This window comes from Sturnira hondurensis, unplaced genomic scaffold (assembly GCF_014824575.4).
Source record: "Sturnira hondurensis isolate 20B ecotype Veracruz unplaced genomic scaffold, ASM1482457v3 Scaffold0020489, whole genome shotgun sequence".
In the NCBI taxonomy this organism is placed as follows: Eukaryota; Metazoa; Chordata; class Mammalia; order Chiroptera; family Phyllostomidae; genus Sturnira; species Sturnira hondurensis.
In genome coordinates, this window is record NW_028093120.1 from 7,157,487 (window position 1) to 7,174,152 (window position 16,666).

General features: G+C 39.1%; 1 protein-coding gene across 1 annotated transcript in view; it reads right to left on the minus strand.

Annotated features, from left to right (window-relative positions):
• Positions 1-4,769: 4,769 nt before the first annotated feature.
• Positions 4,770-16,666, minus strand: part of TMEM123 (transmembrane protein 123) — a 37,839-nt gene continuing 25,942 nt past the window's right edge. Inside the window, exons 2-4 of the mRNA XM_037029720.1 lie at positions 10,137-10,487; positions 8,815-8,968; positions 4,770-5,901 (exon numbers count right to left, since the gene is read on the minus strand). Coding sequence (XP_036885615.1) covers positions 5,877-5,901; positions 8,815-8,968; positions 10,137-10,487 — 530 coding nt within the window. The 3' untranslated portion in view covers positions 4,770-5,876. The remainder of the gene's footprint in view (positions 5,902-8,814; positions 8,969-10,136; positions 10,488-16,666) is intronic.

Sequence of the window (16,666 nt, forward strand, 5' to 3'; positions counted from 1 at the left end):
CTGATTGACTCACTTGTCAGATGTTAGTCACTGGTTATATGCATTGGTTGATTTCTGGGCTCTTGATTCCTTTCCACTGGTCTCTTTTTATGCTAGTACCATAGTGTTCTGATTACTGTAGCTTTTACTTTATTTAAATTGATTTTCCCCATCTTCCCACCATCGGCAATCACATGAAGCTTTATATTACAGCTTGAAGTCAGAAAGTGTAACGCCTCCCACTGTTCTTTTTTTTAAAAATATATTTTATTGATTATACCATTACAGTTGTTCTATTCCCCCCCTTCATTCCCCTCCACCCACACACTCCCTCCCCCACCATTCTCCCCCCTCTTAGTTTATAACCATGTGTCTCAAGTTTAGATTCTATATTTCCCCCGCTATTCTTGCCCTCCCCCCTATTTTCTACCTACCCTCTATGCTATTTTTCTGTGCCTTCTCCCACCTTCTCCTCCTCCCACTCCTGTTGCTAACCCTCCATGTGTTCTTCATTTCTGTGGTTCCACTCCTGTTCTAGCTGTCCTCTTGGTTTGCCTTTGTTTCAGGTGTGGTTGTTAATAACTGTGAGTTTGCTGTCCTTTCACTGTTCATATTTTTACCTTCTTTTTCTTAGATAAGTTCCTTTAACATTTCATATAATAAGGGCTTGGTGATGATGAACTCCTTGAATTTGACCTTATCTGAGAAGCACTTTATCTGTCCTTCCATTCTAAATGAAAGTTTTGCTGGATAGAGCAATCTTGGCTGTAGGTCTTTGGATTTCATGACTTGGAATACTTCTTTCCAGCCCCTTCTTGCCTCTAAGGTCTCTTTTGAGAAATCTCCTGACAGTCTGATGGGCACTCCTTTGTAGGTGCTGTCCCCTTCTCTCTTGCTGCTTCTAGGATTCTCTCCTTCATTTTAATCTTGGCTAATGTAATTATGATGTGCCTTGGTGTGTCCCTTCTTGGGTCCAACTTCTTTGGGACTCTCTGAGCTTCTTGGATTTCCTGGAAGTCTATTTCCTTTACCAGACTGGGGAAGTTCTCCTTTATTATTTGTTCAAATAATCTTTTCACTCGTGGCTGTTTCTTTCCCCCTTCTGGTACCCCTGTAATTCGGATGTTGGAACGTTTAAAGATGCCCTGAAGGTTCCTAAGCCTCTCCTCATTTTTTTGAATTCTCATTTCTTCATTCCTTTCTGGTGGGATGTTTTGTTCTTCCTTCTGGCCCACTCCATTGATTTGAGTCCGTTTCCTTTCCATCACTATTGGTTTCCTGGACATCTCCCTTCATTTCAATTAGTTTAGCCTTCATATGTTCCTCTAATTTGTGACTATAATCAACCAGTTCTGTTAGCATCCTGATAAACAGTATATCTTGAATTGTGCTTCTGGGAGGCTGGCAATTTCTCGGTCACTTAGAGTTATCGGCTCTGGGACTTTGAGTTCTTCTTGTGCCATCTTTTGGGCTGTTCGTGCCTGTTCCGTAGCAAGATCGGAAGTTGCTCTCGACTTAGCCCAGAGCAACTAAGTCGCTGGGTTGTGACGCTGTATGTGGGGGGGGGTCAAAGAGGAACAATGGCGTGCCTCCTGCCACCTGGGCCCCCACCGGTGCCGCAGCTGCTGCCGTCACTGGGCCCAGGCGTTTCGTCCCACTGCACTCAAGTGTGTCACCGCTGTCAGCCCTCGCCCCCTGGGGCCTGCATGGTCCGTCTCACTGGGCGCGAATGTGCGACCACGGTCAGTCTGCCCCACACCCTGAGTCCGGGCCACTTGCACACCTAGGTCTGGGGACCTGTCCTGCCCGACTCTGCTGGCTCCGCCCCTCTTACCTTCCCCGTTGAACGGTTAGATGTAGTCGGACTTCCATATAATTCAATTTTCTGTCCTTTGGCTGTGTCTTTGTTTCTCCAAATCTTTGTTGTATTCAAACTTGGTTGTTGGAGAAGGCACAGTGTTTCCACCTATGCCTCCATCTTGGCGGAAGTCCCCCGCCTCCCACTGTTCTTCTGAAAATTGCTTTGGCTATTTGGGGTATGCTGTGGTTCCATATAAATTTTAGTTTTTTCTACTTCTGTAAAAAAAATGCCCTTGGAATCTTGACAGAGATTGCATTGAGTCTGTAGGTAACTTTTGGTAGTACTGACATTTTAACAAAATTAATTATTCTACTCCATGAACTTGGGATATCTTTCCATTTGTATGATTTCGCTTTCATTAGTCTCTTGTAGGTTTCAGAATAGAGTTCACCTTCTATGTATTCCTATGCATTTTGTTTTTGATGCTATTATAAATGGAACTGTTTTTTTCAGGTAATTCTTTAGTGTATAGAAATGCTATTGCTTTTCGTACATTTTGTATCTTGACGCTTTACTGAATGTTATTACAGTACTTTTGTGGAATCTTTAAGATTTTCTATATGTACAATCATGTCATCTCCAAAGAGACAATTTTACTTTTTCCTTTCCAATGCTGATGACTTTTATTTCTCCCTGCTCGATTGCTCTTACTTCAATACATCTTCAATACTATGTTGAATAGGATGAGACTGGGCACCCTTGTGAGGGGAAGCAAAGTCAGGAAGGACCCATGTTTTATCTTAGTGATGTCATTCTCATTTTTTTGAGTATGCATAATGTACTTTAATTTAAAAAATAATTAGCTGAAACTTACACAGTTTCTGGACAGACGTGCTGTTTATTACAGGTACTCTCCTATACCATTAGGTCAAAAGCGAGACACGTGCCATACCCAGAGTGAAGCCGAGGAAGGGTGGGGAGGGAGAAAGAACTGGGTACAAACACTGTAACAGGGCACTTCATTACAGAGAGGATTTCCTGCGGACCGCACCCTACTGATTACCTTATATACAAATGTCTGTTACTCTCAGTTAAGTTATATCCAGTTTTAAAGAATAGAAATCCTTGAATACTATATCTTAATGCACCTGCAGTTGATTTATCATGGTAGTTTTTTTATTTCTACTGTGAATGTACCTATTTTTAAAAATTTACCCAGCAGAATTAAGTGGCTTCAAATGAAAATTTTCTGACCAGTGCTTCTCAAACTTTGGTATTCGTCAGAATCACCTGGTAGGATTGTTAAAACATTTGATTGCTGGGCTCCACCCCAGAGTTTCAGTGGGTCTTGGGTGGGAGACTCAAGAATTTGCACTCCTAGCCCTGGCTGGCGTAGCTCAGTGGATTGAGCATGGGTCTGTGAACCACACGATCACAGTTCGATTCCCAGTCAGGGCACATGCCTGGGTTGCAGACCACTTCCCAGCAGGGGACTCACGAGAGGCAACCATACATTGATACTTCTCTCCTTCCCTTCCCCTCTAAAAATAAATAATTTTTTTTAAAAATTTAAAAAAAAAAAGAATTTGCACTCCTAACAAGTTTCCAGGGGATGCTACTGGTGGCTCAGATAACAATGCTTACAGTGTCAACAATCTGACATTTTATTTTGGGGTTTTCCTATTTTGTTAATTTCTCATGAGTTTGATGAAATGAAGCAAAACCACACACATAAAACTCTTGGCGAACAAAAATTTTATTCTAAAAATAGATCTTAGATTTTAGTTAACAATGAAATATCCAAAGCTGGTCATTATAATAAAAAGAAAAAACAGGATTCACTTTAAATTTTTTTCTGAAAAATACAAAATTATCACTGTAATATACTGCCAACTGTCATGTATCTGTATTTGAATTATTTATTTTACGAATTATTCAAGGAAATTTTAAAATCACCAATTGGACTGTACCTGATAATATACATCTGAATTGCTTTTATCTTCAAGTAAATACATTCTCAAGGAATGCAAACAAAATGGAATGTTTGCTTTAAGTCAATATAATTAGGAAAAAATTAGAAAATATGCTCCAAGGCAAAATATTGGTTTGCCTCCCTGGGTCCCTCAATTTTTGCACATAACCAAAAATACCTGACTGTATAGAAATACTGGTACTTAAAAGTAGCAAATTATACAACTTATATACAGAGAAAAGACATAACTAAATTATTTCAAACCCAAAGCACAGAAAACTTTAAAGGCATATGATGACATTTAGTATTTAAAAGTGGTTTTTTACCTTCAAAGTGCTAAAGAAAGAAGTACGCAAGAAAATTTCAGGCCTGTCTACAAAGTTCTGACTTATTTGAGGTACTGAAACAGCAAGAATGTAGGGTACAAAACAACTTAAATATCAAAGACCCCATGGCTATAAAAGACTGGTTTTATAATATTTTCTCCACACAGTATGTGTCGCATCCGTTCCGTCATGTCCGTATCTGGGATAACTTCTATCATCCATGTGCATCCCATCACTGGCCACAATGCACAGTGAGTAGAAATGATTCTTTTAAATCAAACTGCTTGATGTAGTCTCCATTAACCAAAAGCTGATCACAAACGTTACATTTAATTCCTATTAAGGTAGCTGCATGTTTACTAGAATGTCTTAGCTCATTTTTAGACTATTCGAAATATGGTGTGATTTACTCTGACTAATCTAAGACAGAAATACCATCTCAGTATGATGCAATACCTCTTTTGTCAAAACTTGACCCTGAGTTTTGAGTGCTGGGATATAAACTGTGAAACTGAAAACACTCCAAAATGTGTTGGCTAATATCACTGTCCCTGTAAGTACTATGCTTTTTCTCTCTGCTAACCACACATGTGAAAGTACCTCCTCTTCAGCAAGAGAGGAATGGTGGGAAGAATACCCAGATAAGGAACTCTTGTCCTAAATCTTCGTAAGAATTTATTTCAAAATATGCTGGTATCTTATAAATGCTGCTTCCCCACCTTTTGGGTAAAATCAACAGTGCAGAGAAATGCAGTATTTGCACCTTGTGGGTCTAGCAGCATGAGGGGAGTGCTGCAGTCCGTGGCTGGAGGAACAGAGCATTCCTCCACAGTTCTGACTGTACAGAGTCCTGAACGTTGTGCTGGAAGTCAAGTAAGGGGCTTTTTTAAAAGTTAGTTGTGTTTACGCTGCATTCAACATTTCTATATACTGAAAGCAGCTCTACATCTCTTAAAACATTCACTAAACAAGATAATAGCTGAATATGAAACAAAGCAATTTCCAGTGGTGACGATATTCTCACAGTAGCATATAATCTAACTTCTTATTTAACACTAAAAACTAAGTCTTTAAAACACTATCCTGTTAGACACTGCCATTTACTGAAATTACAGAGGGAAGAAAAGATAATTATATCTACTGCCATTAAAGCTCAAAGGAAGTTATTAATAAAAATACAGGCTCTCACAGGGCTCAACTCCAGTATTGTTTCTGCTTTTATTTGTTTTTTTGTTTGTTTTGTTTGGGGAGGAGGGGATGCATGTTGTTTCTAAACCTAGTACTAAAACATAAAATATTCATGCTTTCTGAAGACACACTTAAACTAAAATTATGCTTAAGGTCTGGTTTACTCATCAAATCCCTGCCATGTGACATCAGTAAACCAGCACACACCCAGCTCTGTGCAGCACTAAGTTCTCTGCATGAGCAGGAAAGACAACCCACATCCTGAGTGCGGTGATGAGCTCCCTATTTGTCCAGATGGCAGTGTGCCCTTCCGAGATGATGTCTTCCAATCACTGGCCCTATGTGACCAATGCCACGAGAAAATGGGACAGGACTTGCCTCACCATCTATTTCCTAATAGTGAATATAACTACTGCATTAACTGTACGTCCCAAATGAAACCCCAAAAACCCCTTTTACCTTTAGTAATCATGAGAAGTCTTTACATATTTATATGATGTATTGTACATTATATGCACGGCCTGTTTACACTGTTTTCAAAAAGAGAGGATGGTCTTAAACTAATCGATAGGGGTGCATCGATCTTCTTTCCAATGGTCCTCATATTTCCTTAAATGATGGCATCATGTTCATCACTGTAATATATCAAAGGTTAAAATTACTTCGTTTTGTATTTGTATCAAGCCTACTTATATATTCATGTTTTAAAGTAACAAATAATTTCAAGTTTCAGAATTAAGTGGTTAAGGATTGGAACGATGGTTCAGGCTGTCAAACCTAGACTGAAATCTCTGCTCTGCCTCTCGGGGCTGCTGTGTGACTCTTCACAATTAGCGATTATAACCCTCTTTAAAAAAGAAAACTACCACCATTTCTTGAGTGTTGACTATGTGTCGGATGTTATACTCCAGACTTTACACCCAGAACTCATGTAATCACCACAGTCACCCCGTGCAGAGGACACTTTCATTTACTTGATTTATTCATTCTCCCATTTGCACAGGATCTGAAGCTAAGCAAGCATGTGAACTCCCATCCTGACCACTGGGCACTACGTTGCCTCGTTTACATAAGCATGGGAAGGCACTCTGCTAGTCAGCAGTCAAGCAGGCCTAACACTATTGGGTTGGCCAAAAAAGTCCATCTAGGTTTATTTTCACCAATACCTTCATTGATCTGGATCTTTTGGCTATGTCTTGCTATTGGCTTCTAGTGGATAGAGGCCAGGGGTGCTGCTGAACCTCTTCCAATGCATAAGACAGCCCCACAGCAAAGAATTATTTGGTTAAAATGTCAATAGTACCAAGAAACTTCACAAACCACTTGACAAGTTCGGTCAGTGACAGCACCTTCTCCATACACTGCACAAATCTTTTTGGCATTTCAGGTGCGTTTTTACCTCTCTTGAAATAATAAAGCAAAATATGCAGAAAATGTTGCATATTTTCTTCCATCTTCAATATTAAAAGTTTTGATAACAAAACCAGTTTTGGTAAGTTTTTAAAATGTGCATGCTCTTATGACAGCTGTCACAACACAATCTAACAAAACTATTTCAAATGAAGTTAAAGCCAACTAAGCACAAGAGCCATCATAGAGAAAAAAACAAACTTCCCAGCCAACCCAATAAGTCTGCCCCAAGCCCTATGTCTTTAGGGACTTCCCCAAACCCTATGTCTTAGCCATTTAATTCCACTGTCTCTCCATGTAACTCTAAGAAACATAGGAGCTAACATTTTAATCAGTATTTTAATCAGTTAATATCCAACAAGTGAAAACTAGAAATGTTCATTGTTACTGGATATAGAGGGTTCTCAGTTTCTTTCTTTTTTAATTTTTTTAAAAAGATTTTTTATTTATTTCCAGAGAGAGGGGAAGGGAGAAAGAAACATCAATGTGCAAGAGATACATTGATTATTTGCCTCTCACATGCCCCCAAACAGGGACCTGGCCCACAACCCGGGCATGTGCCCTGACTGGGAAGTGAACTGACGACCCTTTGGTTCAGAGGCTGGCACTCAATCCACTGAGCCACAGCAGCCAGAATGAAGGTCTCAGTTTCTTTACTGGGACAAACATTAAGTCCTTACTTATGGAACACCATTTTTTATAATTTCAAAGGAACTACTGGCTTTAAAATGCACATTTTTAAAAATATAGCACTAAGAAAAGTACAGCCAATTAAACTAAAACACAGTGCTTTCACATCCCACGGACTGTAAGATATATCCTAATTTCAGAGGTGTTAAAACATGGAAAAAACCAAAAATGTTTACTTAGACTCAACTAAATAGGGTATTTTTACCACCTACTGTTTCCTACATGAAAATAAAACTCCTTTTAGAGTCGAAGTGCTCCTGCCACCAGTTTCCTCCCATCAAGGGGGAGTCTGGACCCTGACTCCACAGGGCATGCGGCACTGTGCGGTCATGTATGTCTAAGGGAAAAATTAGCCCAGAAGCTGAGATTGCATACTTCCTGGTTAAGGCAGTTTAAAAGGAAAATGCATATTTTAATTTAACTGCTACGCTATTTTATAGCCTCAACTCTATGAATACATATTGACATTTGAAATGAATACTTATAGATATGTGAAATACAACTGGCATTTAATTTACTATAATCAAAATGTGCCTTCTGTTTAACTGATTAAATTTACTAAGGAAACAGATGATAAATATTTCTAGAGAGAGTGATTTTTAAAAATTACTGCAAATTTTAAAGGCTCAATCAGTATTCCTCAAATGTTTCTTACATGGGAAGTCTGTGTGGGATGTGTATGTTTAAAACCACTTACAACAAACAAGTTTTGGAGAACGATCATCTACTCTATGGTATTATACATGAACATCAAAAGAAGGAATTGGTACGTGTACATATAAGACCCAAATCTAACAGGATTCTGTTGGTGTAACAAAAGCTGGGAGGTGCTACCTCCAGAAATCGTGAGGCCTGTACAATTTATGAAGGGGGAACATGGTTTGGTGATCAGGACTTGACGTAAAGCTCATCTAAAAAGTAGTGTTACTACAGATAAAATGATAATGTATATTATACTAACAAGTCATCTGATATAGTAAATTATCAGGGAAAACGTGGCTGTCAGAAGAATTTCTTTGGTAGCTTTGCCTTCGCCATAGGAAGCAAAAACCATGTTTTTACCAAGGATGTTATTTTAGTGCTACCGATCAACACAAGACGTGCTAGGCCACACGAAGCCTGATCCCGTGTTCCTCATGATTAATTACAGCTACAGGCAAGTAAAAAGGGTTGGCTTAACTTGGGCCTGCGGTAAAAAATGGGTAACATTAAAAAATACAAACACATTTACATACCTCTATTTCTCTTTGTCAATATTTGTAATCAGACGTTGTACATAAATAATTTACTTTGGGCATAGAAGATTAATGGGAACATAACTCATAAATCTATAAATTACTCATCTCTGAGAAGAATATCGCCCCCACTACTCTGATATTTTGTCATGATATTTAAATAAAGAAATACAGAAATAGTTAAAATTAAAGTCCTGGGCAACCAAAACTCACATGGTTCTGTACTGAATGCCTCTTCTTGAATAATATACTTTGCATCCAATGTAAAGAATAGATAAAATTCCCAGTGTTAATGCAATACCACCAACAAAGCTGCCAATATCAAATTTTGAGCCTTTGTTTTCTTTAGAATTTATAGTTGCTGTGACTGAAAGAAAACAAAACAAAACAGGGTTTAGTACTTTTTAAAACCATTGTAATAACCTAACATTTTCTGAATCTCTATATAAATGAACATGGAACTGGGACAAGGGGGCCTGTAAACATACAAAGGTGCTCTCCAGCATTGCCAGAGACTTGCCTGGATCTAGTTTTCTTCAGCTTATCCAACACCTCTCTCACCGGAAAACCCCTAGTGCCTGCAGCCCCAGGATCTGAAGGTGTCTGATGGTGCTGGACTTTGACAGTCTCTTACCAAAACCTCAGAGGCAGCAAGACTTCATGTTGGTTTTTTTTTTTCCTTATAAATCCTCTTAAGATTTTATGCCTTAACAAAAGAAGTCTGGGTAACACAACTATTATGTTGAAATTGGGTCCAATTTGAATAAATGTTTCCAACGGAAATTTCTCCTTTTGAATAATTTGGAGATCTAAACTATTTTGGTTTGAATCATGGCAAAAGCCCCTGAGACATTATGTTTCATTTCAATAAATAAATTCTAGTGATAAAGAAACTAAACTAGATGGAGTAAAATATATAAAAACACACAAAAGAAACCATAAAGTCTGCTATCTGTTCTCATGAATGTACTAGCTCTTAAAAAGAACACCAATGTCGGATAACTTGATCTTCTTAAGGGTTTTTAAACTCATGGTTTCACAAACATCGTGTTTTTAAAAATGCAAAAAGAGTGCTGAGACTCTGAAACTACATACATGATCATATCTAATACAATTTTAAAATATCTTTATGGCACAAATGAATGAAAATCAAAGTTGACTGTGATTTTTGCTTTGGAAATCATGTAGACTGAGCCTTCGTAATTCCTTCCTACAATGAGGAAAAGCATTAAAGGTATGACAAATTTTCAAACCATAAAATAAAGTCCCCTGTTAGGATAAGTTACTTATTCTCAAATGGGTCTTATATAGTCATTATTTGGTATGATTCAGTTGGAAAACCACTTTTTTTAAAGGGACAAGAACACTAAGTCAATCAGCTCTTTTCCTGATTTCTACAACAAATTTATTTAATAGGAAATCACTGCCTAAATTTCTGTTATTTATTTTTGCAGAATGGAATGATCATCTAAATGTGGCACTTAAATTAACAACTATTTTCAGCATAGGAAAAGTAGATAATTTTTAATACATACTTGTTACTGATGAAGAAACAGATGTCACCGAGCTGTTGTGGCTCGTGGCCATCGTGGTTGTTGACACCTGTGATGCGTTTTGTGAAACACTTGTTATTTTGGGTGTAGACTTTAAGGTGGTAGACGTTGTATGTGTTGAGACCCCTGGTGTTGTTGTCACTTGGGAAGTTGTTGTGGATTTCAAGGTGGTTACTGTCACACTTTTTGTGGTTGTAGTAACTGAAGTTGTTGGTGGTTTCACTGTGGATTTCAAGGTGCTGACTGACGCTGCAAAAACTGAAGTTGTAGGTGGTTTCATGGTTGTGCTGGAAGATCCATTCCTATTGTTAGCAGGTACAGGTGGGACACTCCCTGTAAGGACATCAAAAAACATTAAAACTGGACTTCCAGCCAAGATGGAGGTGTAGGTAGATAAACTTTGCTTCCTTGTACAATGAAAAAGGACAACAAATTTATAAACAAAAAATAACCAAAACTGACAGAAAATCAAACTGTATGGGAGTCCGACAACCAAAGAGTTAAAGAACATTCATCCAGACCAGTAGGAGGGTTGGAGACAGGCAGTGAGGGTGGAGAGGACACACAGCAAGGCAGTGGCTGGAGGACTGGGCGGGTGAGGCAGTGGCTGGTGGTCCCACATGTGTGTGCAGATAAACAGGGAGGAACAACTGGGGAGTGAAACAGACTGCATAAGCCAGGGTTCCAGTGCAGAGAAATAAAGCCTCACAACCTCTAGCTGTAAAAATCTGTAGAGGTTGTAGTGGCAGGAGAAACCCCCAGCCTCATAAGAGTTCATTGGAGAGATCCACAGGGTTCTAGAACATACACAAACCCACCCACCTGCGAATCGGCACAAAAGGGCCCTATTTGCTTGTGGGTAGTGAGGGAAGTGAATGAAAGCTAGTAGACAGCCGAGCAAATGGCATTGTTCCCTCTAGGATACCTCCCCCACAAACAGCAATGCAATGAAGCAATGTGAATTCCCAGACCCTGGTGAATACCTAAGGCTCTACACTTTACAATGTAACAGGTGTGCTGAGAAAAAGACATATGGCCCAAATGAAAGAACAGATCAAAAATCTAGAAAAACGAAGCAATGAAGAGATAGCCAACCTATTAGATGCACAGTTCAAAAACACTGGCAATGAGGATGCTCCCAGAAATGGTTGAGTATGGTCACGAAATAAGAGGAAAAAGTGAAGGCTATGCCAAATGAAATAAAGAAAAATATCCAAGGAACCAACAGTGAAGGAAAGGAAACCAGGACCCAAATCAACAATTTAGAGAAGGAAGAAATAACAGAACAGAATGAAGAAACAGGAATTCAAAAAAAAATGAGGAGAGGCTGAAGAATGTCCGGGGCAACTTTAAATGTTCCAACATCTGAATCATTGGGGTGCCAGAAGAAGAGCAATAAATTGAAAACTTACTTAAAAAAATAACAGAGGAGAACTTTCCCAATCTGGCGAAGGAAACAGACTTCCAGGAAGTCTAGGAAGCCCAGAGAGTCCCAAAGAAGTTGGACCCAAGGAAGTACACACCAAGGCAGATCATAATTACACTACCCAAGATTAAAAATAAGGAGAGAATTTTAGAAGCAGCAAGAGAAAAGGAGACAGTCACCTACAAAGGAGTTCCCATCAGACTGTCAGCTGATTTCTCAAAAGAAACATTACAAGCAAGAAGGGGCTGGAAAGAAGCATTCCAAGTGATGAAAGGCAAGGACCTACATCCATGATTACTCTATCCAGCAAAGCTTTCATTCAGAATGGAAAGGCAGATAAAGTGCTTCCCAGATAAGGTCAAGTTAAAGGAGTTCATCATCACCAAGCTCTTATTATATAAAACGTTAAAGGGACTTATCTAAGAGACAGATGATCAAAAACTATGAACAGTAAAATGACCACAAACTCACAACTGTCAACCACTGACCCAAACCGCGCCCCTCCCCAACTAAGCAAACAACTAGACCAGGAACAGAATTACAGAAATGAAGATCACTGGAGGGTTATCAGCAGGGCGGGGGGGGGGGGGCAGAGGGGGAAAAGGTACAGAGAATAAGTAGCGTAGATGGTAGGTACAAAATAGACAGGGGGAGGTTAAGACTAGTATAGGAAGTAGAGAAGCAAAGAACTTATATGTACGACTCATGGATGTGAACTAAGGGGGAGGAATGCTGGTGGGAAGGATGTGCAGGGGAATAAAGGGGAGAATAAAAATTGGACAACTACAATAGCATAATCAATAAAATATGCTTAAAAGAACCTTTAAAACTGGAGCTATGACCCGGGGAAACTAAGACCCCCACGTCACTATGACTTTCATGGTTCCACAGAAACAGGTCTAACAAGTACGGCAGTGTGAGAGATACTTAGTCCACTAATAAATACTCAACAGAAACCAAGCCTACATTTAAGAATTTCTGTGAAGATATGAAAAAAAGGACTGAGTCCCTTCAATACAGGGACAATGTCTTAACCATTTCTAACTGAGGATCTTACCATACTTCCTGTCACAAATATTAGTTGAATAGATGAGTAAATTAATAGATATGAGAAGGGTTTTTAAAATTAAAAGTTTAATGTTTCTCTGCCACATCCTTCCAATGAGCTTCGAGGACGGTCAGTAGTTGCATGTTTCAAATTCCTCTTACGTTTTCTCCACTTTGGGTCTCTGTGTGTGTTGTCTTCCACTGAGTATGATCTAATATTTTTTAAAGGCCTAAGAAATTACTTTTGTGCCAAAAATACCACTAAGTTATAATGTTCTAGCATACGATACAAATGCTATGAACTTAAACTAATCTTTTACTATTAAATTCTGAATACTTTATATAGATAAAATATGATTTAACATTGAAATAATCACATTTTATTTTAAACTAGTGGGTGAATTCTATTGCAGTGAAATTAAATACAGCAAATAACTAGCATTCATATCATATCTTTAGAACAAAATGATCTTTGCAGAGTAAATCAATTAAAACAGTGCTGCTTTTGGATTCAACACACAAACACAGCCCAATCCCCACTCCCTGCCAAAATAAAAAATTTATGCAAAGTCACACGGGCAAAAATAGGGACCTACTTTAAGTTCTACACTAAGAAAATCCAAATGTGTTGAAGAAACAACTAAGCAGCCAAAACTGCAAATTGACAAAACAGGCAAGTATGTTTTGTATCAAACTGTGTTTCATGATTAAATGTGCAAACTGCAATGCTCGGATTTGCTCCTCAAGGTTGGAACTCATATCCAGTATTCCTTCTCCCCTGTCTGTAATATAAGTAAGTGCTCCACTACGAATGACCCTATGCCACCAAGGAAGTCTGGATGTCTTCCCTTTCCCTTAACTGTCCAGCTACTGACCAGCACCTCCAGGGGGTGGCTGAGTTAGCACCTGCAGAGACACCTACAGAGGAGACCGCCCAGGGCTTGCAGAGGATTAGGTCCTATCCAACTTTGCCAGTCTTAGCCATTCAGTCTCCTGCAGCCTCTGAGAAGCACAAGCTGTAAAGGCTTTTGGGGTGAGGGTTGAGCAAAGAGATGAAGGGGTTCAAAAGGTATAGACTTCCAGTTATAAAATAAATAAGTCATAGAAATATAATGTACAGATGGCGACTATAATTGATGATACTATATTGTATGTTTGAAAGTTGCTAAGAGAGTAGATCTTCCAAGTTTTCATCACAAGGAAGAAAGTTTGTAACTGTGTATGGTGATGGATTTTAACTAAACTTAACTGTGGTTGATCATTTTGCAAATCACTAGGTTGTACACCTGAATCTAATATGTTATATGTCAATTATACCTTAATAAAGTTAAAAAGTACTAAAAACAAAATAAATACAAAAAAAAAAAAAACAAAAGAAGGTAAGTTATTGGAGGGCGTCCCTGTGCTATGTGTCTCCCCCCACCTCTGCCCCTGGAGAGAAAAAGGAGGACGCTACCCTTCGTCTCAAACAACACTGGAAAGGCAGTCAACTCTTTGACACTGATTGGTCTTAGTTTCTTCNAGTTAAAAAGTACTAAAAACAAAATAAATACAAAAAAAAAAAAAAAAACAAAAGAAGGTAAGTTATTGGAGGGCGTCCCTGTGCTATGTGTCTCCCCCCACCTCTGCCCCTGGAGAGAAAAAGGAGGACGCTACCCTTCGTCTCAAACAACACTGGAAAGGCAGTCAACTCTTTGACACTGATTGGTCTTAGTTTCTTCCTGGATAGGTCTCCTTGGGCAAGGGCAACAAAAGAAAAAAAAACAAATAAATGGGGCTACATCAAAGTAAAGAGCTTTTGCACAGTGAAGGACACCAACAACAAAAATCTCAGAAACTGTGGACACTTCCTGCACATCCCCCCAGACTCCTCCCTTCCTCATCCCACCAGCTCTCTGACCTGAGGAAGAACCCTTACGAATTGTATCCATAGGCTACCTTACCACCTATGCCTCCGGTTTGGTTCAGCCAAAGAGAAAGCATCATTTGTTAATGCTTTACAGTCTGCCTTGTTTTTATTAGCTTGTATAACCGATGTGACTGAAAACACAGTGTCCTTTACTGCTTGGGACTAGATCCAACCAGGAACAGGCTGGTTAACCTGGAACCAGGAACAGCGTTAAGCCCAGTTCTGTGTGCCCTAAAGCTATCTGTCTGTCCACATGTACTGGGCTGGCCAAAAGTCCAGTATGTCTTTTTCTGTGTGATGGCTCTAGTATTGCTCATTTGTCTTCAACTTTATTCCAAACAATTTCATTAGATTGTATTGTGACAGCTGTCATAGTAGCATGCATTTAAAAAAAAACAACTTATCAAAATCAGTGAATTTTTGCATAGCCATTTTAATATTGAAAATGGAAGAAAATACACAACATTTTTGGCATATTAAGCTTTATTATTTTGAGGAAGGTAAAAATTCAACTGAAATGCAAAAAGAAAAAGATCTGTGCAGTGTATGGAGAAGGTGCTGCGACTGGATCAAATGTGTCAAAAGTGGTTTGCGAAGTTTCTTGGTACCCATGACATTTTGGCCCAATAATTCTTTGCTGTGGGGCTGTTTCATGCCTTAGAAGATGTTTAGCAGCAACCCTGCCTCTACCCACTGGAAGCCAATAGCAGGAGATAGCTTACATACTCAAAATATCCAAATCAATCAAGTTACTGGTAAAAATGAAAAATGTGCGATTTTTTGGCCAACCCAATATTTACTTAATGAATACTTAAACAGTATTCATTCTGAACCAGACACAACTGTAAATACTTTCAAAATATGACAATCTTCATAATTACCCAGGAGGTAATGTGATGGTCAGTGATCCCCATTTTACAGATGAAACTGAGGTAGAGAGGTTGAGTAACTTGAGCACAAAGCAGTAAGGGGAGCTGCCAAGATCTGAATTTAGGTGGTCTGGTTCAAGAGTCGCTGTTCTTGATCACTATGTTAAGTCACAGAAAGCAGTGCCATCCAGGGGAAAAGCTTTGGTTGGGGTGGGTGACTGTGTTACTGCCCCTCTGCTGACCTTCAACATTCTAAGTAGAAGCTAATAATAGATTTTAGGCAGAAAAAAATCACAATATAAACATTCTCACAATAACTCTAAGTAATTAATAAGCCTCAGCAGGGTATGTAGCAAATACTCTTGACGTTACGTGTTCTACAAACCTACATACGGAAAACACTACCTTCCGGTCTGTCTGCATTGTAAAACACCCATAAAACAGCAACAACTTCTCATCCCCTGACGCATTTCACTGTCCTGACAGGGCTAAGACGTGTGGGAAAATAGGTCTGAAATATTTCGAAATAACATTAGAACTACAGTTGCCACCTCAAAAGGCTGTGCAGGTGATGCTGTCACTCAGCTGCAGGAGATCTATGGCCTCCACACGGAGAATAAGCACGTGTCAGGTGCAGCTGCCACATAAGAATTTGGTCATTAACAGCACAAAGCACCACAACAAAGAAATTTTCAGTCAGCAGAAAAGGTCTGCTCCAATGTCAGCAAAAAGAAATCCCTAGAGATGACAACTGTACAGCTTCGTATCCACCAGTGAATAATTTTAATTCATTGTGTAAAGACATTAGAAAATCTGACATTCAATACTGAACAATTTTCTTGCACAACAACATCAAAAAGGCAAAACTTGGCAATTACTAAAAAACACATACTTGCTTAAATGCTAGAAATGGTACCAGAGTCAAGAGTGGGTCTGCTCCCTGTGACATACAGATAAGAAAACTGTGACTCGGAAGCTTAAGTAAATTCCCTAAATCGCTCACTGTCAGATGAGGTGGTGAACACAGGTCATCTCCTCTGGGCCCGCTGAACTTTTCGAGGGTTTCCTCATTATTCCTGCTGAAAATCCACCTGAATTCCAGAGCCTGCTGTATCTATTTTAGGTACTAGTTTTATCATTGACTGTCTTCACTGCACTAAAAGCACCTTCAATAAACAAATGTATACACTTACACAAAACTTTGCCAGTTAAGAAACCCCCAAAAGGTGTGTCCCTCCTCAACTGCAATTCTGTCAGAAGA